Genomic DNA, 23,825 nt, shown 5'->3' on the forward strand with positions numbered 1-23,825 from the left:
AGGAAAGCAACCCCCATGCATTTGATGGTGGCACATTCAATTCATGAGAAATGAAAAATCAGACAACTGATCTCAACTAGGAAAAAATTAGGTGTGTCAGTTGGCTATAAAGATATCATGCAAGCACGAAGCAACCTTGCACAATATACACTAAAGACCTGTTCCTCCACCTTGTCTTTTTCAAGCCACTTTCAGGGTGATAGTTTCACGGTAAGAGCTATGGACAATTTCGACCTTGAAGAGGCTACTCTGTCAGGAATCCGTGATAGCCACGATACAGTCATGGTGTTTTTCCGGGAAATGCCAACAAAAGTCCCATCGAAACCGAAATTGTCGAAGTTGGTATTAGCAAGACCTCCAGTCATCTTCGATCCTTGCTTTCATCTCAGCAATTGAAGAAATAAGAAAGGAAGGTACAACCTATATCGATTCAAAACACGCTGACAATTTCTCCCGAACTGTATGATTTGGACATCTATAATCTGCGTCAGAAAGAGTTTACTCAAGACATAATGCGTGCTGCATACGAGCTAGAAACTAAAGAATCCACTCTAACGCGGAGTACTGTGAATGCGATAATAATAGATTCAGATGTTTCTAGTGATTGCGATAATAATAGAAACAAGTTGGCTTTCTTCCAGTACTGCCGTATCCAGTAACGGAATATAATAGTTTATACACAGCAATGAAAAAAACTTCCAGAGCCTACTTATACACTTAAACCAATCTTCAATGCCTGTACTACGTGAAGAAGGGGCGTATCACATTGCTGCCGAAATTAAACTTAGGAGCAATGAATTTTCAAACATTGTCCTCATGCTAGGATCATTACACATGACCTTCTTGTCTGCACGGGAAAGTACATATCTGGTAGTGGTTTGGAGTCTCTTTTCATAGAAAATTTTTGGGTCCAAAGTAACCGAGAGTATTCTAAAGGGAACTATCTACATTAGGGCAGCGAGAGATATGTTTATGACTGGAGATGTGTTTATACTAAAGGGAAGGCTTTCCTAGAAGAAGGTGAATATTATACGTCTGTCATTCAGCAGTTCGTAGATACTAAGACTATTATGAAAGAAAGACAAGCTTAACGTGCTCTTATCAGTTCATGGAGTTGGGCATTAATTCAGATGAAATCCCGAAGCTTTGCAGAACTTTTCAAAGGAACTCAGCTCAATCTCAGAGCAGTGCCGCTGCCGGCTGAAAAACCGTATAAGAGCTGACCGAGAAGGATACTGGCCGCTGCATCTGTATATTGTACAGCAGTTGCTTCCGGTATTCATGGCATTCAATCGAATCAATTTCCTGTGGTGCACGTCCCTCTATCTTGAAAAAGTTCGAAATTTGGAGACTCAACACCCGGAAATAAATGCTCAGTTCATGAATAGTCACTTCGTAGTCGGAAGAACGAACAATGTATTTAGCGCAGTTTGTGCTGATATGATACTTGAACAGATTGTAAATAGATCTAAGAGAACATCAGAAGGAATTATGGGTCAGACGCGCAGAAAGAATTATATTACGGAGTTCTTTCGACATGCCAAATCTTCAGTCAGATTCTTGGTATATCACAAACAGACCATAAGCTCCTTAGTAATGTACTTGATGAACTTCGTAACTCTGTTAACAGAATGGTAGAATTTTATGGGGCGCAGGGAAATCCCGTACAAAGTTCACAGTCCTGTGAAGTTGTGCCATTTCATGTCGCATGAAGTTGTACTAGATTCGAATGCAGAAATCCTGAATTACCTGATACGTAGCCATGAAGCTTATGTGGCATTCCGAAACCAGCAATTTTTGTACAAGGCAACTTCGTTGTCGAAGACCATTCACAGACGAAAACTTCCACTGTTTCGTCAAGCAAATAAAGTAGTCTACTTGTCTACTTTGCAAAAGTTGTTCGAATCGTGTGAGTACGCTTTCGAAGGGCATTCATCAATGAATACAGCAATTATTGCTGATGTTATGAACCAACTTTGTAAAACTCAAGTGAAAGGTTTACAAACATTTGCTGATCTGTTTGATGTATTCTTCAGGAGCGGCAGCAATGTTTAAACACGCACCCGCAGGGATTTTATGTAACTATCTAATCACCTCGGTCAAAAATGTGGGGACAGCAAAGGGTAACTGCCTCACCTATACTACTAACTAATCTGTCATGTACATATTCCTACCGGTCCAAATGGAGAGATTTTGGGCTTTCTCGGAAAACAAAATTCAAAATCAAGATGTCTTAAAAGACTACCTCTGCACAAAAGCAAAGTTTATCGTTTTTCAAATGTATCAGAGTGAATTACTGCTTGAAAATGGTGCAACTCCTACTATATCTATCACTGCCTCTTCAATTGTTCCAAAAATTACATGTGTGTTTCATGTTGGGTGCAACTAATTTTACATTATGCTCTGAAAAGAAATATGTAAATATTCTCTAAAGTACAGCTAAAGTCATATATTCGTAAAAATTTTGAAACTGTAGAAAACTTAGTTAAATATTACTAGCTCTCACAAGCACACATGATATTACCATAAAATTAAAGTAAATTCTCAGGACATCAAAGTCTGCAAAATAAAAAAAATATATATAATAATTGCATTAGCTACATATTATATGAACAAACATGTTAATAATAATATTTGACAAATACAATAATATTATTATTTCATTTCCTATGACACAGCAACCTATTACCTTTAATTTATCGATAAAATGAATGGACTATTTTAATTTGTTGAAAAGTAATAGCTTTGAAAGTTGCGCGTAGTGAGTGTTATTTCGATAATTTATTAAACAGTCCAAAAAACGCTACACCCTGCGCCACTTAAATTTAAATAGCTTCGTCATTTATTAAGATCTACTAAAGATATTGGTAACGATAGAAAGCTAAGGTTATGCTCCTTTAATTAGTTTGGGCTGCATTTTCATATTTTTAATAACTTCATAGTTCTTTGTCATGAAATGAAACAAGAGAAACGAGAAAAACTAATTTTTGTCCCAAATAACCGTTATTTTTAAATATGGCGGCAACATGTAAACAATATACTTAGTTTTCTTACTTCTACTATCAATTATCTTTAATTTGGTACAAAAACGAAGTTTCTAGCTTGTTTCTGTGAGAAGATATTTCAGTTTAAATATAATTTGGTACTTGCGCGCGGGCGCCATTTTGAATATTGAATTTCACAATGAAGGCCCCGGTTGCGGAAGTGTTACCTTCGATTTTTTTCATTAATTGATCACCCTCTAACAGGTTTTGAAGAGATCTGCTGTCATCCCCGACTTTTCTACAGCTCTTATGGACAGAGCCTGGATTAGTAGCAAATACAATATTATCGTTAATTCCGTGTCTGACAAAACTTGACATGTGTCGTTTTATAAAAAAACATTTTAAAAAGTCAACTGAACTGAAGGAACGATTATAAGAACTCTGCTTCTTGAAGCCATTATTATTATTATTATTATTATTATTATTATTATTATTATTATTATTATTATTATTATTATTATTATTATTATTATTATTATTATTATTATTATTATCGAAATCTAACGATATGTATAAATATACTTAAAATAAGAACGGAAATTCCTTCAAAAGATAAATACACAACGCAATAATAATCAGTCGGAAATTGTGGTTCTAGATATCCGTTTTGGTTAATAGAAAACAAGGAATAATTTTATTAATCGGGATATCAAAACGAACATTTCCGCTTGGATATATATATTATTTATCAACCAAAGAAAGAGTCAGAAAGATTTCGAACATTTTGGTAAGTACACAGCTTGTATATCTAATATGAACAAAAGTTCGTTCCCGGTCTCATAAAATCGTAGCAATTGGCAATGAGAAAGCTTCGTCAATTTTCTACAAATAGTGTCTAACTGTTTTCTTAATTATACTTTCTCCTCAAAATTACGTAACAAAAATGTTTCATGAAAAAGTAACGTACAATAGTTCATCACATCAATTTGAAAATATCTGAACTCAGATTTGTGGAAGGATTTATTTCAAAGAGTTATTTTCTATATCTTTTAGATCTCTCTTACAAGCCTCATTTATAAAATATCGCGTTTTCGGTTGTAAGTAGAAAGCCGTTAAAAAAATTAGTAGATACTAAGAGTTAAGAAAAAGTGAGGCATAGTATTAATATGGAATATAACTATCTAACCAACCTTTGAGACATAATATTAAATAAAACATAGTTCTGTGGCAAATTTTTTCTACGAAGTAAGTTTCAGTCAACTATACATGTCCTTGCACAAACTTAATTTAATTAAAGTAATTTCATTGGCCGAATCAAGTATTTAATTGAATAGTGTTTACTTTTGGTTTTTATATACTTTTCTTTTCCTAGCCAAATGTAGTTTTATTACTAAATATAATGGTATCGTTGTGATATTTAAGAAATTAAATGTTTCAGTGTAAACACATTTAAAACATTGTGTCAATCCTTTAATTATGATTGTTAGGCCAAGGGAGACGGTGATTTTAGACAAGTGAATGATGATGGAAGAATTGTTGGAATTAGAAAGTGACAGGAAACGGGCGAATACAATGCAATCCACCACAAACTTACTTGGCCTGGGATCGGTACCACTGAGGCCACGGTAGCTCAGTGGTAGAGCGTTCACCTCTGCTGCATGGGGTACTTGGTTCTATTCCATCTCGCGCCAAGTGAGCTTTGTGGTGGATAAACAACCGTGTGCGTGGGTTTTCTCGGGGTTCTCCAGTTTCCTCCCCACTTTCTTCATTCCACCATTTCATTTGTTTCTTATAATCACCCTCTCCTTAGCCTAGCCGGCATAACCGTGAGACGTAAAACTTAAAAGATTTCATTTCATTTCAAATTTGTGCTGTAATCTACGAAAAATAATTGTTGAACTTGAAAAGCAAAAAATAAAATATAACAAAAAAAGGTTGTAGGACAATCATATAACATTATTTTATGTTCTGATAACACCGAAATTATTTTACATGTCTCGCTACTCCTACTCAATTTTGTCTGCTGCTAATAAAGAGTAGTATATGAGTAAAGAGTAGCTATGATTTTGGGAGCGGATAATCACTCTCGGAGCTCCATGTAGACGTCCATGCTATATTCTACGAGGGTCACTACGGAAGTTTTGAGATGTGAAATAACTTACATACTTAAAATCAATTTAACACTTACATTTTCTCAAAGTATTCACCATTACACTTTACACACTTTTGCATCCTCGAAAACCACTTTTGGAAGCAGTGTTGCCAATCTTTTTCTTCAAGTGTTGAAAGTTCATTCTCGTAAGCCACTACAGCTTCTTCAGGGCTGCAAAATCTCTTCCCACGCATGCGATCTTTGATCCTGAAAAAAAAATCACACGGGGCCACGTCAGGGCTATACGGCGGATAAGTCATAAGTTTGACCTCCGTAGATTCTAAAATCTGAATTGTGATGTTGGCCGTGTGTGCGGAAGCGTTGTCATCCCACGCAATCCAGTTCTTGGACCTCGTTCTCGAAGCTTTTGGAACACTTTTGTTAGGCAAACAGTGGTATACCACTGAGCAGTAACAGTCCTTTGTTCTTCAAGTGGAACAGTTGCAACATGGCCAGATTTGGAGAAGACAGTTGCGACCATTTTCTTCCCCACACTTCGCGGTCGATTCACTTTTGTGGGTGGATTTTCGTCTGGAAAGATCCAAACTGTAGACTGGCGTTGATTTTCAGGGTCAAATTAATAGATCCAAGTCTCATCACCAGTAACAATGTCAGAGACGCGTCGAGAATTGCCTCCATCAAATCTTGCAAGCATTTCTTCACACCATTCCACACGCATGCGCTTCTGCTGTTCAGTCAAAGTGAACCCAACGAGATGAAAACTTCGTGAGGCGAAGATGATCATGAAGAATTATTGTTACTGCTGGCGATCCAATGTTCACTGTAGATTCAATGTCATTGAAAGTTGTTCGAGGATTTTTCTCGAATCATATGTTCCACAGCGTCAATGTTTTCATCTGACACAGCTGTTGCCGGACGTCCAGCTCTCTCTTCATCTTTAAGCGATGTCCGCCTCTTCTGAATTCACCAAACCACCGAAAAATTGTAGCATGGGAAGGAGCGAGGTCCCCAAATGCCCCCTGCAAAGGTCAAGGCTTTGTGTCTCGTTCAAACCACTTTTGAAATCGTAAAGGATCATTGCCCGAAAATGTTCCCTTTCGAGCTCCATTCTAGGCAGCCGAAACTCCTCACATCAACAAACAAGTGAAGGCGATACGTTCACGCCGATAAGCGAGGCGAGTTGAAACTTGCTTTGCTTCTTTGCTCTGGATAACACTACCGAACGCAATTGTTGGAATTCAAATACTGTGCCACAACAATGCGTATCTCAAAACTTTCGTAGTGACCCTCGGATCACTCCACCAATAAATGTGTGCTAAAAATGATGCACTAACCAAGATAAAAACAAGTACTTAAGTCAATACATGTTATTTGATGTTGACACATTTCTAATGTTCTCTCTATCTCTTTTTTTATTTCCAGTACTCTCATTTGCAGATCATGTCACGTACCATCATTCGAACTGTTTTCGTAATTGTATTCCTGATTACAAGATCATCGTCATTCAGAAAAGGTTTTCAAAGTATACCGAATACTGGTAAGTAGATTCTTTCTTAATTATTTGTCCTTGAGTGAAACTGTTTATTATCCTTAACCAGTTTATATTTATTTTTAAGCAGTTTGGTAAATCAACCAATTTATCATGTCTGTCCGTGTGTCCGTTTGTCTGGAACACAAAACCATGTGTCTGTCTGTCCTTCTGAGAGACAAAAATCTCAAAAACTCTTTGATAGATCATCATCAGTTTTTGCTAGAATGTAGAGTTATCAAAAGTTAGGAATTGAGTTTGTTGATGGAGTGATATTCAAACCGGAAGGGTATATATAAACCATTTCCGGTTTTAATGTTGATCAAAAACAGTAATAATAGATAGCGAGAAAATGTTTTCTGTAATCGTTTAAGTGCTCCTAAGAATGCATTTCATTTCCATTCTGAACTCCCTACTAAAACCGGAAGTAATAGAAATCCACTACAACTTCCGGTTTCAATATTGATTTACGTATAGCCAAAACAATAAGAGATAGCGAGAAGCGGCTTTTTGGAATCGATTTAACGTTCAAACAGGGCCGCCCACAGGGGGGGTGTATGGCGCAAGCTGCGCCATTGAGAAAAATTTTTACTCTACTTTCGAACTAGCAATTTTACTGTCGGAATAGCATTAAAACACGATTTTGAGAAGCTAATTTTCAAAAATTTTCCGGGGTGAACCCCCGTACCCCCTGCTTCGATACTCGATGAATGAAGTACCGCGTAAGTATACCGTATGAAAGAAAAGGTTGGTTCGTTTTTAGAGAGAAGGGCCGCCCACAGGAGGGATGAATGGCGCAAGTTGTGCCATCGAAAAAAAATTGGGGGGAATAAAAAAATTGGGGAAGAATTTTACTCTAAAGTCGAATAAGTAATTTTGCTGTCGTCAGAATAACATTGGAACACGATGCGATTTTTTTTAAAATCTCGAGAATGAATCCCCCTGCCCCCTGCTTAGAAACTCTATGAATGAAGCACCGCGCAAGTTGCTATATGAAAGAATGGATTGGTCGGTTTATCGCTTTGTGTAGGTAATTTACCCATTTTCTGCTGGGAGCATTTATTTATTTCTCATTTATACCATGTACGACACTTAATAAGTAATGCTGTTCAATTGCTACATGATGTATAATAAATGAATTAATGATAATATTTTGTATAGTTTTCTGTTTGTGCGATTACATTTTCCAGGGCCTGCGGTAAACTGAAAACCAGCTCAAAAGTGGCATCACTGTGTACAATAGAGACTTTGCGTGAGAGGTCGCTCCAGTAGTATTCTATATATTCAGCTCCATGTATTGTACAGAGTGAAGCCAGCTAGGCAGTAGTTCGTTTTTCGCAGATCCTGGAAAATTTAATCACACATTCACACACATAGAAAACTATAGAAAATATGATCATTCATCATACATCAAGTAGTAACAGAATATTGTTACGTATTATATGTCGTCCATAATAAATAAATAAATGTAAACGGAATGTTTTTTGTTGGATATCACTTCTTTTTGTAGGCTAATTTCGAGGATAACATTTTCTTTTGGTATCAAACTCAATAACTTGTAACTTGTGTCTTACTTTTCATGTACAAGGGAATTATATCAATATTTTGTAAAGAAAAAAATAATACTACTAATTGTAAAAAAAGAATACCTGTGCCATACACAGTGTGTAGAAGTTTTTATACACTTCAATATCCTTATAGAACATATTTAGTATTGTACACTACCAAGACTACTAATAAAAGTAATGCCATTTTTATAATTACTACTGCCCCTACTACTACTACAAGCATTGTATAATACTACTACAGGAAATAAAAACAACAACAAAAATAACAATTACTAGTACTATAAAAACTACTGCTACACTGGGCAATTGTTTTTAGAGGACTTGAGTTTTGAGCAGGGAAGAGATTATTAGTTTTGGGGGTAGTGCGCCATCAGCTTTGGGGGGGATGGGCACCCCTGCGTTCAAAGAATACGTATCATGTCCTCTTTTAATCCTTTATTCAAACTGGAAGTGGCAGAAATCAATCACTTCCAATTTTAACGTTGAATGCTATAGAGTAGAAACAGTATTACATATCGAGAAGCTGTTTTCTGCTATCAACTAAGCGTCCCAAGAATATATTGTATTCAACTATCACTCTAATCTTTCTACTAACAAATCTACTAATGGAAAAAACATCACACCGTAGAAACCAAACTCCTTCATGTAGTGTATAAGTAACCACAATGAAGCATAATGTGTTCTATACCAATGATTTAATGCTTCATGCAAAATAGCCATATTATATATATATATATATATATATATATATATATATATATATATATATATATATATATATATATATATATATATATATATATATATATATATATAAGGTGTCTCATACACCATATTACACATTTTGTGGGTTGATCCATTGGACTAAGCTGATTAACTTTTCTCAATACGGCGTCGTTTCTGAGATACAGAGTTACCCATTGCGACGCACTATTGCTTTTCGAAAATGACAAATACAATCAAAACTGGGGCAAAATAGTGATAATATATTCCAGCAAAGTGCTGGGTATACAATTAGTGTAACGAATACATGAAACGTTAGTGACACCATGATGACACTGATGTAAACCACGAATAACAATATATTGTAAAGAACATCACTCTGTCAGGTTATCTCATGTTTAGTGTCCTTTGGTACTTCTGAACAAAATATGGGAAGACAATAATTCTGTGTTGCTAATTATCAGGAATAAAGATGGCATCATGGCTTTGTACTTTCTCACGACTTTCGAAACATGTCAACATCGTAATGATCAGTTTCAGCATTACATGTTAGGCTTCATAAAAGCAGCACTAAAAGACAATAAACTAAGCAAGAAAAAGTTTAGATGTGTGTTTGCAATCGGATGCCTTGTACGTTCATTTGTGGATGTGATGACACTTTTGAAGAGTGGCAGGCAACAACAACAAGAAATATTGTAGTTCTCCTAGTGTTTTCCTATGTAGAATTGCGAATAGGCCTACTACAATTCGTTTTCAATTATTACGGGTAATTACAAGGTGTCGCTGAGAGATATTTGATCGGACTAATAGTTACAATAATAATAAAACTAAATAATAATAATAATAATAATAATAATAATAATAATAATAATAATAATAATAATAATAATAATAATAATAATAATACGCAGAAAAATAAGACAAAGAAGAGGCGGACGAAGAGTAATAATCCTAATTTACAGTGACTATGACGAGAACTAAGCACGATCTAGAAAACTTTCAGGCGTTCAAGCCCAATTTAGTTTGCACACGCCTATGTGAATGAAGAATGGAAGAGACGCGAATGAAACCTGCACAAGCAGATTGGTTGGTTAACGGACGTTGCCGAGATCAGTGTCTCTCCTCTGGTTCACTATTTCAAGCTTTAAGTTACATCAAATGCTACTTAGCAGCTTGAGCTGTCTCCAGTGATGCAACCAGGATTTTATTTCGGGAGGGGCCAAGACTACCTAGTACAGTAGTAGACTAGTCCAAACGACGTGCTGGATAAAATTAATAAAATAAAATAAAATGGATCAAATTGATATGGATTAAATTGATAGTTTGAATTCTCCCCACTACAAGAAATTTAGTTATCCATATTATTAACATGCTAAAACGCCTTAAAATAAAAATTCAAATTCACAAAATCCCTATTATTAACAGTTGCAATTTTTAAAACTTCCACTGTAATAATTATTTTCTACATCTTTATTTTTGCATATGATTACGCACTCTTTACTAATATTTATTACTCTAAGAAATTGATTTAGGGTTCTCACTGCGTTTTTGCTTTTGTACGGTGCTTTGACTTAATTCAATATTCATTTATACATTGATCTATTTTAGGTTTATTAATACATTACAAACTTTGCAGTACTACTGAACAAAATGTATTACAAATACACTTTACAATTTATAACAATGAACTTTAAATGTGGTCGTAAACTAATAGAAATTTTCAAATCCTATGATACAGGTGCTTTACAAGATCAAACACTTTAATAACATGCACCAAACTTTGTCTGCAGCTTTGCTGTATAAGATAGGCCAGGTTAGTTTTGGAGGGGGCCTGGGGCCCCCGAGCTCATAGCTGGTAAGCGTCACTTGCTGTCTCCCAAGTACGTAATAGTGCAAACGGGAGTACGCTTGTAACAACACTTAACTTTTAACAGTGCGTCAGAATCGGACGCTTCATGCCAGTGGGTGTTATACAACGAGTCGGTTTGTAAGAAAAATAAATGCAAATTTCGAAAGTCGCATCCATACACAAATAGCTATTGCATTAAAAGCTTCTCATACTCGGATAAGCCTGGAAAATGGAATAGAGGGAAGAAGACTGTATCAGAAGCGGGTTTTGAATAGGAGCCAACTTGCACACACCATATTTGCAAGGCTTAAACATCGTTTGCGTGGAACAGATCGTTTGTGTGCTACTAACCAAGAGCGTGGGGTTCTCAGAAGAGTTCGTACCGTCAAATTGGAGGAACAATTATTGCAACGTGTTGAAGACAATTCTTACATCTGTATCCGGGTATCGCACATACCCTTATGTTGGCCGTATGATTGTGTGGCGCGTTCTTCACGGTGAGCACATTCATCGTTATCAGAGGGTTCGGAAGTTGGAACACAAAATTTTGCTGCACGCGAACACGCGAACAATTCTGTTGATGGTTTCTTCACAGCGTAGTTGAAGATCCGCACTTCACTTGCCGTATTTTGTTCAGAAGTACCGAAGAGCACTAAACATGAAAAACCTCACAGAGTGGTGCTTTTATAATATAATATTATTCACGATTTGCAACATTGTCACCTCCGTGTCACTGGTGTTTCATATATTCGTTGCACTAATTGTGTCCCGGTTTTGAATTGTATTTATTACAAGATTTTTGAAAGTTAATAGTGCATCGCAATGAGCAACCCTGTATCTCGAAAACGACGGCACAGTCGCGCAAATGGTATTGAGAAAACTTGATTAGTTTGGTTCAACGAACCTATCCGCAAGCTGTGTAACATGTTGCCTGGGACACCCTATATATATCGAACAGTATTAAACTATGTTGATACTGAAACAAAACAAAGTGCTTTGCAGAATATTCTAAATCTCAAAAGCACAAAACATGAATGTTTATGTGTGTATGCATCCAACCACTATCATCTTGAACTGCACAGTCTTTTCGTCCTTTTCTTCTAACAGTGTTGCAAACTTTCCAATGCAAACAATAGTTACACAACTAAAGAAATAAATTGCCAATAGTGTACATGTGACACTGTTACTTGTTTTTAACTATCTCTAGTATTATTCATTTCTTCTCAACTTTTCTGAATACTTTCTCATTTGTTTTTCGTTCCACACAGATAATTTTCTCCATTATTTCCCAGACCTATGCTTCGAATGCCTCTGTCTTTTCTTTCTCTTTCGAAATGTTCAAGTTTCAGTTTTGCAGAAAACATATTCATCACTAACGGTGGCGACATAGAAGGGAGGTAGTGCTAGTTCAAGTACCCAAGTTGATGTTAGTTGAGAACACGGGCATTTTTATATTCACAGTACACTTTTATTTTTACTCATCATCTTGTAAAAGGGAGGTTTAAAACCCCATAACCCCACATTGCGTACGCTCCTATGTAATCACTTAATATTTGATAAGCCCATTATGAAGTTATTCACTCAGTAACTAAGAATATAAGATTTTCTCTCTAAAGTCTTCCTGTTGCAATCCTATCCTTGCTTTTATTCCCTGTTCACATTTTACAACTTCACTATAGTAACAATGAATCAAAAAGTAAATAATTAGTTCTACCTCCTCTGGAACATCTGTAGCCTTCCTTGATGGTACTGTGGCTAGCGTGTTCCTTTGGGGCACGGGGTCCAGTGGGAAAGCATGAAATTTGAATGCATTACTGTGGCTCAGAATCTAGTGGAAAGCATGAAATTTATATGCATTACAGTGGCTCAGAATCCAGTGGAAAGCATAAAATTTGGCTCAGAATCTAGCGGAAAGCATGAAATTTAATTATTATGGTGGCTCAGAATCTAGTGGAAAGCATGAAATTTGAATGCATTACGGTGGCTCAGAATCAGTAAAATGCATGAAATTTGAATGCACTACGGTGGCTCAGACTCTAGTGGAAAGCATGAAATTTTAATGTATTATGGTGGCTCAGAATCTAGTGGAAAGCATGAAATTTGAGTGCATTACGGTGGCTCAGAAGCACCTTAATCTATAAATTCAGGTCTCATGTAGCATCGGTACCGAAAGTGATGCTAAAATCCAAACCATCCATCAATCCAAAAAGACTGAACTGCTACATGAAAGTGATGGTGGTACAGATATAAAGGGGGCGTCATTCCAATAGATCACAGAAAGAGAGGATTATTATGTCACTTATAGACGTCTGTTGTGCACATAGGATTTTAACTAGGGTATAACACAAGAGAGATAGATTTGATATAAAGATAGTGGAACGTCAAATAAAATTGCTGTTTTTAGTTGATGTTTGGATACAGAAGACAGCTTCGACTCCGTCAGTTAGGCAATTGTAACTTCAGGTTTGCCATCGCGCCTCGAAAACTCATTACAAAGATTTACAAGATATGCGAATCGTTTTCGGTATTACTCCAGAATAATAACAAAAATATTTGAGGAAAATCTAACTTTTTATTGTACGACGGCCTACAGGACGTATGCCTGGTTGCTCGGCGGACCAGTCCAGCTCTGCAATGGAACCTCTGTAGTTGACATAGCTATTTTAGTTTCAACATCATTTCTGTAATGTTTAAAATACAGAGAAACCTCTGATTAACGGGCAACAATGGAACATGAATTTTTGTCTGTTATTGAGAGGTGTCCGTTACAGAGAGGTTACAGAAATTTAATTTGTCACAACGGTAATTGTGCTGTAATATACAGTAAATACATTATGTATGAACGTAAGTACGTAAAATTCAATATGAAAATATGAATTACAGGAAGGAGTGAAGGAGAAATTCATTTCTGTTAAATAATATTATTGCTGGGGGATGTGTTAATATATTCGTATACCGGTGCTGCAAAAGATAATGCGTGTATGTTTTTCTTAAGTACATGTCATCACGCTGTAAGCGTTTCTCATTTATTTCAAATTCTTAGAACCTTCCCAAAAGATGCGTCAGGAACCAACTAACCGTCCAAACTCTTTTGTTTAGCGTGTTTGGGGTCCCGGGTTCGATCCCAGCCCCCGCCAAGTGAACTTTGTGGTGGACAAACACCGTGTGCGTGGGTTTTCTCGGGGTTCTCCCGTTTCCTCCCACTTTCTTCATTCCACCATTTCATTCATTTCTCATAATCACCGTCTCCTTTAGCCTAACCGGCATAACCGTGGGACGTAAAACTCAAAGATTTCATTTCATTTTCTTTTGTTTAGCGAAAAAGGCATACTTTTTTCTCTACAAGGGTAATAAAACTCATTAGCAAGTGTCCTCTGAAAATCCTCAGTACAGTTGCGGAAGAAACTTGTGTGTGTTAGAGACCTGCAAGGGCCCGGCCCGGCCCGCGGGGCGGGCTTGGGCGGGCCGACTCTGTTATTTCTTTGGGCCGGGCCGGGCTTGGGCTGGCCGACACTGATTTCTCTTAAGGTCGGGCCGGGCTGGGGCCGATCAATTGCAATTCTTTAATAATTATTGACTTTCGTTAAACGATAATTGGAATAAAGCCAAACGTTGAAGAAGTGTGTCCGTGAAAAATGTTACAAAGAATACAATAGCTATTTACAGTTTGTGTTGCTTAGCGGCTCCACTTTCACTATAGAGGATTGCTGGCATTATGCGGTAAATTGAGCTCTAACCTTGACCTTCACTGAACTCAGAATATAAAAAGAAGGGGTGGGAATGTTTTGCCTGTCGCTAAACAATATTGCCATCTTCACTTTATGCTAAAATCAATTAAGTTAGATTTTTGTTACAGGGAATGGAGTTTTTGTTCTCTCGATGACAGGCAAAGTTCTAGGAGGCAATGGTACCATTCGAGAGGCAAGCGTCAGGTTGTGAACCAGAGTTTAGAAAATGTTTCTGAGGGTTAGGTCAAATTTAGTACTAAATTTTGAGAAAGATTCAGGCTCGAGCTAATTTTTAAAAAAAATTTTTCGGGCCGGGGTTGGGCCAAAAACTTTTAAAATTTATCGGGCCCGGGCCAAGAATTTTGAAAAACTTATCGGGCCGGGCCGGGCTCGGGCCGAAAATCTCCGAAACTTTTCGGGCCCGGGCTGGGCCGGGCCTAGGTACTTTCGGGCTGGATTGGGCTCGGGCCGAAAAATTGGCCCCTTCAGGTCTCTAGTGTGTGTGTGTTTGTGTACTGGCGCGGTATCTTCGTTGGCGGAATGGATGAAAAGGCATATGGGAGTGCATATGTTTATTGACCGAGCCACAATCACAGAGAATATCCTCTTAGAGAAAGTGAAAAAAGAAGCCGGGAAAACTCCAACCCAGACTTGTTCCAGTATCATAAGTAAAAGAAAAATGTTGCTTTTACAAAAAAAAAAAAAAAAAAAGGAAACATTGCTTGTTCAAAATGTTATTATAAAACAAACAATGTTTGTTTTGTTATCTATGAAATTGTCAGGAAAGATTCAAGGCCCAGAGGCAAAAGGACTAAGTTTGTTAGGGAAGGGAAGATAGTTCGCATAGAATTTTTGGCCATACGGCTGACCCTGCATGAGTGTCATCGCGTATTGAAGGTTTTCTAGGATTTCCGCCAGAAAACAGTTTATTGTGGGCAGAAAGAAATAAGAATTTAAAGTTCATCTTGAAGATGTTCTGTTTGATGGTTCACCAGGTCTAGATTCATGATAGATACGGTTGTGGGGAATAATATATCGCAGAACCAAGAATAATTCCTGCCCGTTATGAAGAGGTTATTGAAACGTCGGGGGGGGGGGAGAAGGCTGTCCACGTCCGTATCTGAGAGTGTCCGTAAAAGGGAGGGTTTTGTTCCATAAGGGAACATATTTTTGCCGGGACAAAAAATGTGTTCGTATTATAGAGGTGTCCGTTAAGAGAGGTTTCACTGTACTTATTTTAGTCATATATTCTTCGCAGCTTCTGTCCAAATTTTGAAAAGAGTTCTAACTTGTTATTTTAGTCATGAGAGTGTATTTTCTAATAGAAAGTATTCTTAACCATTTCTTTAAATATAACAAAAAAGGAATTCTTTGAACCCTTCAGAACTAACAAAACTTGGGTTTTGCCTGTAGTAAGTAAATGAAAGATTTTCAACTTTTTCGACAGATTTAAACGAGATATTTATATCTTATCAATGGGCAAAATTAGATTTTTACAATATCTGTTAATTATACATATGATGGATTTTGGAATTATATGCCAAATTCGGTGGTAGTATTTTCAAATTACAAAAAAAAAAAAAAAAAAAAAAAAAGATCACAGAGGTGGCATATTTAATTTTCTAAAATACCTTTTCTGCCCCCAAAACAAAAAAGATGTAATGATGAAATAAACTTTATTCACAAGACACTATTTCATCATCCTCTCTGCAATTCAAGAAACTGAATTTGTATAAAGTTTAGATATTATGATAATGAAATTCTAAAACTGAATTAAAAATTAAAAGATTACCACTTCCATGTAAAAAGGTATCTTCAGGTCTGGATAGACCATTTCCCTCTTTTTTTAGAAGTTCAAGATACTTAACTAAATTTGGCACATGTGATTTGATATGTCATGCATTCGTTCCAAGACTATTTTCAATACAAGCCTAGCAGTACCCTGAAACGAGTTCATAGATTTAGCCTATGTACACAATTGTCTATGAAATTTACGAGGATATGTTCCATTAACAATTTTCGATCAAAATAACATATTTTCGAACTTTTCTTCTATAACATACTAAAACAGTAAACATCATTATCATATACATTAAAATGATCAGAATTCTTAACATAATTAATAATAATGTATTATAACCGCATTTCACACTCGCATAGTCTTAAAAGAATCATTCTGTCTTTAACTACAGGCGGAGTGCCGACAGAAAATTTCCACTGTTTATCAGAAGGATTTCACACGCACCCTACATTATGTGGCAAGTTTTATCGCTGCGTAAAGCAAGGAGGAAAAGTAACTGCCTTCCTGTTTGATTGTGCGCCTGGAACTGTGTACGACGAACATCTCAAGACTTGCAATTACAAGGAAAAAATTCCTCCTCGTCCCGGTTGTCACATTACTTCTAATGGAGGCATTACTTCCAATGGAGGCATTACTTCCAATGGAGGCAACAGTTGGAATTGGCCATACGAGGAGACAGCTCCAGAACCTCAGGGACCCATCTTACAAGAAGCACAATTTTCAGGGCAGCAAGGACTTGGTGTAATTCCACCACAAAGTAAGCAACTAAATTCAGTTTTTAGTACCATCTGAGAATAAGCGAAGGGGAGTATGATGATTATTATGACTCTTAGGTCCACACTAATTAGGAACTAATTCAATAATGAAGAGTTATTTTCGAACTCTTTATATAGCGTAAACGAGGCTTCAGATTTATATCTCGCGAGTTAAAATCAATCGTATTCCAGATTTCTTTGATGGGTGACATGCTGTGTATGCCAGGGACTAACGGTACTGGTTGTTCCTCGAAGGGTTGTGTATTCTTGAGACATGTGACTGGAAATTATCTTTCTGAAAATTAGCGTCTGGAGTTCTTTCAAGCAACGTATGACCTCGATCTTCAGATCTTCTCTCAAATAGCGGTGATTTACATGCTTCATAGCAGAAGAGATTGATAATGATTGTCTAAAACGTCAGACCTTCCGTTCGTCCGCTGTGACGTTCGACATCCATGCTCACAGATTGCGCTCATCGCGATAACGTCATACGTGTATATAGCTATTACTGTAGAATAGGCTGAGGCAGGATTCATTCGAAAACACGATCTACTGCTATTTCAGATGCCAGCGATGGCCCACTTTATTGATCAATGCAATTGGAAGCATAGCCGTCATTCAGACGATGCAGTCAAACCGTCAACGCAGACAACTCAACATCAGTAGCGTTATTCCAAGTTTATGTATCTTGAGCAATTGATCCTATAGGCCCAAATTACGTCACTGATTCACAATTCTTACTGTGTATTAGCGTAGAGTGACATTTGCCAATGCTTTCGATTCCATTCTAGTCATGCGGACGAGATGTCATGCCGAAGAGAATGAACTATAAACAATGACTTTCCAATGAACAGTGTTGATCCAATAGCTATTTCACTGCAAGTCTACGATTGTCTTTATGCTAATAGAGTTAATGGGCACCAGGGACTTACTACGTTGTCCATGGCAACTAATTTTTTGTGCATCAACATATCTTTGTTATGTTTATCGAATGGACTAGGTTTGATTCGGATGTCCGGATGACCTGTTCATGTTTGTTCCTTGTAAGAATATTTATGATAAGTAGAAATAACATACAGGTTATTGCATAAGTTCTTGCATCTCGAACTGTGAATTTACTGAAACGATTTGGGACACGTTTCTCCAGATACAATAAAATGTCAGGTGCATGTGATGTCTTTGTAGTCAATACTATACGGCCAGTCTCCAGTAAAATACTGTGTAATGCTATGAAAGCGTGCTTTAAAATATGAAGTACTTTTTTTTTTTTAACATTCTTTCAATACATTTGGAACACTTCGAACATTATACATATAGAAATATTAAAATATAGATTAATTTAATTTGTTAGTCGGTTGCCTTCAAGTATAGCATCCCGTTCAGCACCAAGGCTATATGAGACGTGGACTTTTAGCTTAACACGGGTTTCGAACCACATGAACTCCCACTGGGAATCAAACCTGGGTCTCCCTAGCCAAAGGAGCGTACACTAACCATAATCTATAGCCACGAAAGAGTTCTGAGTCTATTGTAATTGGTAAACTCATAGTTTAGAGAAACTTCAGGACAACTTTTCGTGTAGTTTTAATTAACTTATCAGAAGGCCAATTACAATATATGTTACCAAGGGCGGATCCAAGGGGGCTATAGGGGCTATAGCCCCCCTTGACCCTCAGGTATACACCGGATAAAATGGACTTCAATCCTGTTTTACACTGGATAAAGCGGCAAACTATGGTTTAGCCCCTCCCTTGATCATGTTCTGGATCCGCCACTGTCTGTTACAATAGGTTTTTATAATATCCATAGGCGCCGACTTGAAGAAAATATTGGAGGGGTACAATGAATAAATGTATCATATTCAGCCCTTTTCTATCAACTGCTTGATGAAGGCCCCCTTCCCTCCAGATCTCGCCCGCTGTATCCGCTCCGCTGCGAAATTCACGACCTACGAATTAAATTTGCCTAAAGACATTAAAACAAATTCAAGTTCAAATTCAAGTTCACTGTAAGTTTGCGCACCACATGATCTTCACGTCATATCAGTGCTGCCAGAGTATTGGTTGAAACTTCAGTTCTATTAAACATAGTTTTGAAAATAGCGTTTTCTATCGAATAAGAAGGCTGTTCCTAATATTGAATTAAATGTACGACGAAGTTTACGACAGAAATTCTTGCTTCTCTTTGTTAACTTTTCCTCAACTGGATTACATTGGAGGGAGGGCGAGGACCCCACCTTTAAATATTCGGGGCCAAAAGTGTCCTGCCCCCCAAATTCGGCGCCTATGATAATATCTGTAACATTAAAGGCTTTTATAATAGGCTTTTACAATATTAGACGTTTACAATATCTGTTAATTGCACGTATACAGTCTTGGAACGGAAATGCGACATATCAAGTCGTACATGCAGAATTTGATGGTAGTATTTTCAAGTTTGAAAACAGACAGGCAACGGTATATTCTATTGAATGTATTAAATGAAAAGTGGTAATACTTGATCCGGGTCTGAATACCAGAAAATAAACTTTTAATTTCAAATTTTTGTTCCACTAAAACACCTTCTTTCCCCTAAAAATGATGCTGTAATGTAATATAAAGTAAGCGTCATATATAGGATATTACTCCGTTCATATTCTCCGTAGTTGAAGAGAGTGAATATTTTAAAATATTAAATATAATGATAATTAAATCCTGAATTAGAAACTGAATCAAAAATTTAAAAAAAAAATCACTTCTGGTCGGACACATAACTTTCGTCTCTTTTAAAAGTTCAAGATACTTCATTTAATTTGATTTAATATGTCATGTTTTTGTTTTAAAACTAAATACTCAATACAAGCCTAGTAAAATCCTAATATAAATAAACAGCCTTATCCTATAAACCGTATTTACCAGTGACCGCCAAACCGTCGATCGCGAGCTACTAAAGCCTGTGACAAACATCTTGGCATTTCAGCTAAACGAATAAAACGCAAGCTCTGACGGGACGTTGCCAAGTGGTAAAGGGGTGTGGCTATGGCTAAGCAGACAAACTACAGCGCGATCAGGTGACAGGGGATAGACGAGGATGTACAAATTAAACGTGGCAATACCGCTGGCCCCTCATTTGCTAGCAGCATTTAAAGAGAACTTGGAGCACCGCCTTCAAATGCCAAAATGTTTGTCACGCCGTTTAGTAGTTTGTGGGGAGATCGGTAGATCCCGTTAACGCTCCGGTTGGCTAATCTTGATTCATCCACTGAGCTGATGCTAACGACAGGGGCACTGACAACAACAACTGCTTGTTTCTCTCGTGTAACTGCCATTGTCACTCTCATCTCACAGTTGATTGTATACATGTGGAGTTGTGCACTTACGGTTTTCGTGTGTATATTAAACTTGGCTAACTTGGATTGTTTGATTTCGTATTTACTAGAAATGTAAGTTCATAGGTAATAAACAAATGTAAGATTTTTTTTAAAAGTTGATAGTTCTTTAGGTTGGTAGCTCACAGTAGAATTTCAAAACGGTAGAGTAGCTCATAAGCTTGAAAGTTCAGCGACCACTGCTATATACAATTGTCTATAAAATTTTGAGATATGTTTCATTTATAACTTTCTTTCAAAGAGATCGATTTTGGGACTTTTCTCCTATACAATTGTGTACTAAAAATATAATTTTATGTTCGTTGTATTAGCTAATATTCTTAACAAAATAATACAAAATCGATTTATTATATACATCAAATTATGTGTTTAATCTTATGAGAATCATTCTGTCTTTAACTACAGGTGGAGTGCCGGCAGAAAATTTCCACTGTTTATCAGAAGGATTTCACTCGCACCCTACATTATGTGACAAGTTTTATCGCTGCGTAAAGCAAGGAGGAAAAGTTACTGCCTTCCTATTTGATTGTGCGCCTGGAACTGTGTACGATGAGCATCTCAAGACTTGCAATCACAAGGACAAAATTCCCCCTCGTCCCGGTTGTCATATTACTTCCAATGGAGGAGGCAAAGGTTGGAATTGGCCAGATAAGGAGGAGACAGATCCCGAACCTGAAGGACCTATCTTACAAGAACCACAATTTTCAGGGCAGTCAGGACTTGGTGTAATTCCTACACAGAATATTCAACCAGGATACAATTTCCAGTACGATCCAAGAGTAAAGGAAGATGATGATTATTATAATGAGTATTATGATTCTTAGGCCGAAATTAATCGAACAATGGAGCACTGATTTAGGTGGGATGCCATAAGTGCGATATACATTTAATTTTATTGTATATTTACCAATAACGATCTCTACACAGGTTACACATTCGTGTTTTATGTATCTGATCTTCCGAACGCCGATCATGGTTGAACTCTGTACATCTTCCTGGAGATCTTGAAAGTTCATTCCCATTGGTTCATATTATCTATTATATTTAACAATTAATTAATAGATTGTATTATACTTATACAAGTAGTTTTACTGGTTGTTGTTCATCTTGAAGTTAACAAAAATAAACCTGAAATAATTAAAGATAGTAATTATCATTGGTGATACATACATATTTACAAAGAATTCTATAATATCTCGACAAACCATCTGATTATCAGAACATGTGTCAAATTTTAATCAAATAATACAATGATTAATAGACTATCCTGATTACAAGCCACTTTTTAGTACACTATACAGCTAACAGTTTAATATACCTTCCTTATAGTATCTTTGGCGTAAATCCAAAATCCGCCACGGATTGTAAGATTAATTATGACCTAATTCCTACCATTGCATTTGGTGGCCTAGGATGTAATTTTTGTTAGATCACATACATACCTGACAATCCAATTGATTTATCACTAATTTCGCTCTCATTTATCATTAAGAGCTCACATTGGATAACAGCCAAGTAATGGAATTAAGACATTGTGATTTAGTGGAAGAATTTCAGCATTGAATTTCTTCACGTGTATTCAAGTATGATCTCAAGTGATTGGGCGAGTAAGTTATATTGTCTACAACTCCATGACTTCAGGAACTTACAAAGTTTCAGTGTCGCAGAAACAAATATCCATCATCGAATCACATCCTGTTAATTCTCTGAAATTTTACCTAATATTGTTGCCCCATCTAATCCGTGTGCTGTTTCTTTACGGCTTTCCAGTCAAGTTGAGTTGAGTTGATTTGGAATTTAACGCCCCGTTCAGCAGCGAGGCTATATGAGACATGGACCTACTGATTAACATGAAATCCGAACCACATGAGCTCCCGCCGGGAATCGAACCCGGGTCTCCCACGCCAAAGGCGGGCTTTCCAGTCAATTCTCTAAGTACCGGTATCCCAGAAACGACTATCTACACTTTAATATTTACAGTGAAGTTGGCGAAAGATACGACATATATAAATTAATAGGCCTACATCACATTGAGATGAACAAATTGGCATGCCTTTGAAGGTGAATTTTCAGGCTTAGCCTTTGTTAAAATTGAGAGAAAAGAATTTTAGTGGTGTTAAAGCTGTATGTCATTCGTTGTCAATCTTATGTAGTTAGTAGTTTCTATTCTGCTGGAATAGCTTTTTCAAAAGTAGCAGTAGGTTGTATCTACTGTACAGGGCAAAACAAAATAATGAATCCGATTTCAGAAATGTATTCTGTTAAACCTATTTAAAATAAACATACGTTATTGTGAGACATGCACTTCGAAAAATTAACTTTCAAAGTTTAGTTTCCCCGCAGCGTTTCCACTTTCTACCACCAGAGTCAGCAGTGAGCATGAAATGAATTCCTGATATTGACTGCAACATGATACAAACTGTTTGGCAGGAAACTATCAGCTTGATGTGTGGCGTGTTACATGAGGAGCTCACATTGAACATTTGTGGTAGCTCACATTGAACATCTTTCTTAGCGCATGTCTCACAATACCATATGTTTAATACAATAGATTTCACAGAATAAATTTTCTGAAATCGGGTCCATCATTTTGGCTTGCCCTGTATTATTGTTTTATTTCTCTTAACAAAGACAGACATATACTTGTAAAAGTATGTAAAATTCGCAATTTGCTACTGTCAGAAGCTGAAGTCCGATTAAGCTTTAAAAATGTGATATTGCAGATGATTATTCATTTTATGTTCTCAGGAAACATGGAGATGAGTGTTATAAATATTAAAGTTTTTAGTTACGTGACATTATGGCCACCATTTTTGCATTCATTTAGCATCTTTTAAACCTAACATATTTCACAAAGAAATTAGATTAATGTAATAATAATAATAATAATAATAATAATAATAATAATAATAATAATAATAATAATAATAATAATAATAATAATAATAATAATAATAATAATAATATACTCGTCAATTGTGAATATCAGTACATTACTTACCATAGACAAGAGATTTCTTGTCGAAAGTTCTTTCATTTTATTTTTAGCTTTTTGAGCTCGGATTTTTATGGAAACTGCACTGCGGGATTTATCTTCACTCCAGCCAAGTACAGCCTGAAAATATGAAGAATTAGGCCTATGTTCTTATAGATTACGTTCGTTTTTTAAACAAAGTAGTTTCATTGATAATAGGAAAGTTTATCATAAATCCTGTTAAGTGATATGTAAAGTACTTCAATGTCTACACTGAATGATGATCTCATAATCACATATGGCTTTCCGTAGGTAGGTTTCTTAGAAGGGGGATCCAAATATCGCAAATTATCAAGACATCTAAGACAAGCGAAACACGTCACCTGTGTAGAAAACTCGCATGGGATGTAAGGTGTCATTCTGAAGCAATGATTC

At 36.6% G+C, this 23,825-nt stretch overlaps 2 protein-coding genes across 6 annotated transcripts in view; one reads left to right on the forward strand and one right to left on the reverse strand.

The window, feature by feature from the left end:
- The first annotated feature begins 6,522 nt into the window (after window positions 1-6,522).
- On the forward strand, window positions 6,523-21,260 carry LOC145672442 (uncharacterized). Its single transcript, XM_081741600.1, has 3 exons — window positions 6,523-6,634; window positions 16,686-17,051; window positions 20,822-21,260. The coding sequence occupies exons 1-3, from the start codon at window positions 6,538-6,540 to the stop codon at window positions 21,238-21,240; spliced, it is 882 nt and encodes a 293-aa protein (XP_081597726.1). The 5' UTR covers window positions 6,523-6,537; the 3' UTR covers window positions 21,241-21,260.
- A 67-nt stretch (window positions 21,261-21,327) lies between these two features.
- LOC145672433 (fatty acid synthase-like) overlaps window positions 21,328-23,825 on the reverse strand; it is a 39,662-nt gene continuing 37,164 nt past the window's right edge. For 3 of the 5 annotated variants that reach the window (XM_081741587.1, XM_081741588.1, XM_081741590.1), the window contains exons 8-9: window positions 23,418-23,531; window positions 21,329-21,544 (exon numbers count right to left, since the gene is read on the reverse strand). In XM_081741587.1, coding sequence (XP_081597713.1) covers window positions 23,483-23,531 — 49 coding nt within the window. In that variant the 3' untranslated portion in view covers window positions 21,329-21,544; window positions 23,418-23,482. Of the gene's footprint in view, window positions 21,545-23,417; window positions 23,532-23,825 lie in introns of all 5 variants that reach the window. The other 2 variants (XM_081741593.1, XM_081741591.1) reach the window with 1 other exon arrangement.

Source organism: Thermobia domestica, chromosome 2 (genome assembly GCF_964235325.1).
Source record: "Thermobia domestica chromosome 2, izTheDome1.hap1.1, whole genome shotgun sequence".
Lineage (NCBI taxonomy): Eukaryota > Metazoa > Arthropoda > Insecta > Zygentoma > Lepismatidae > Thermobia > Thermobia domestica.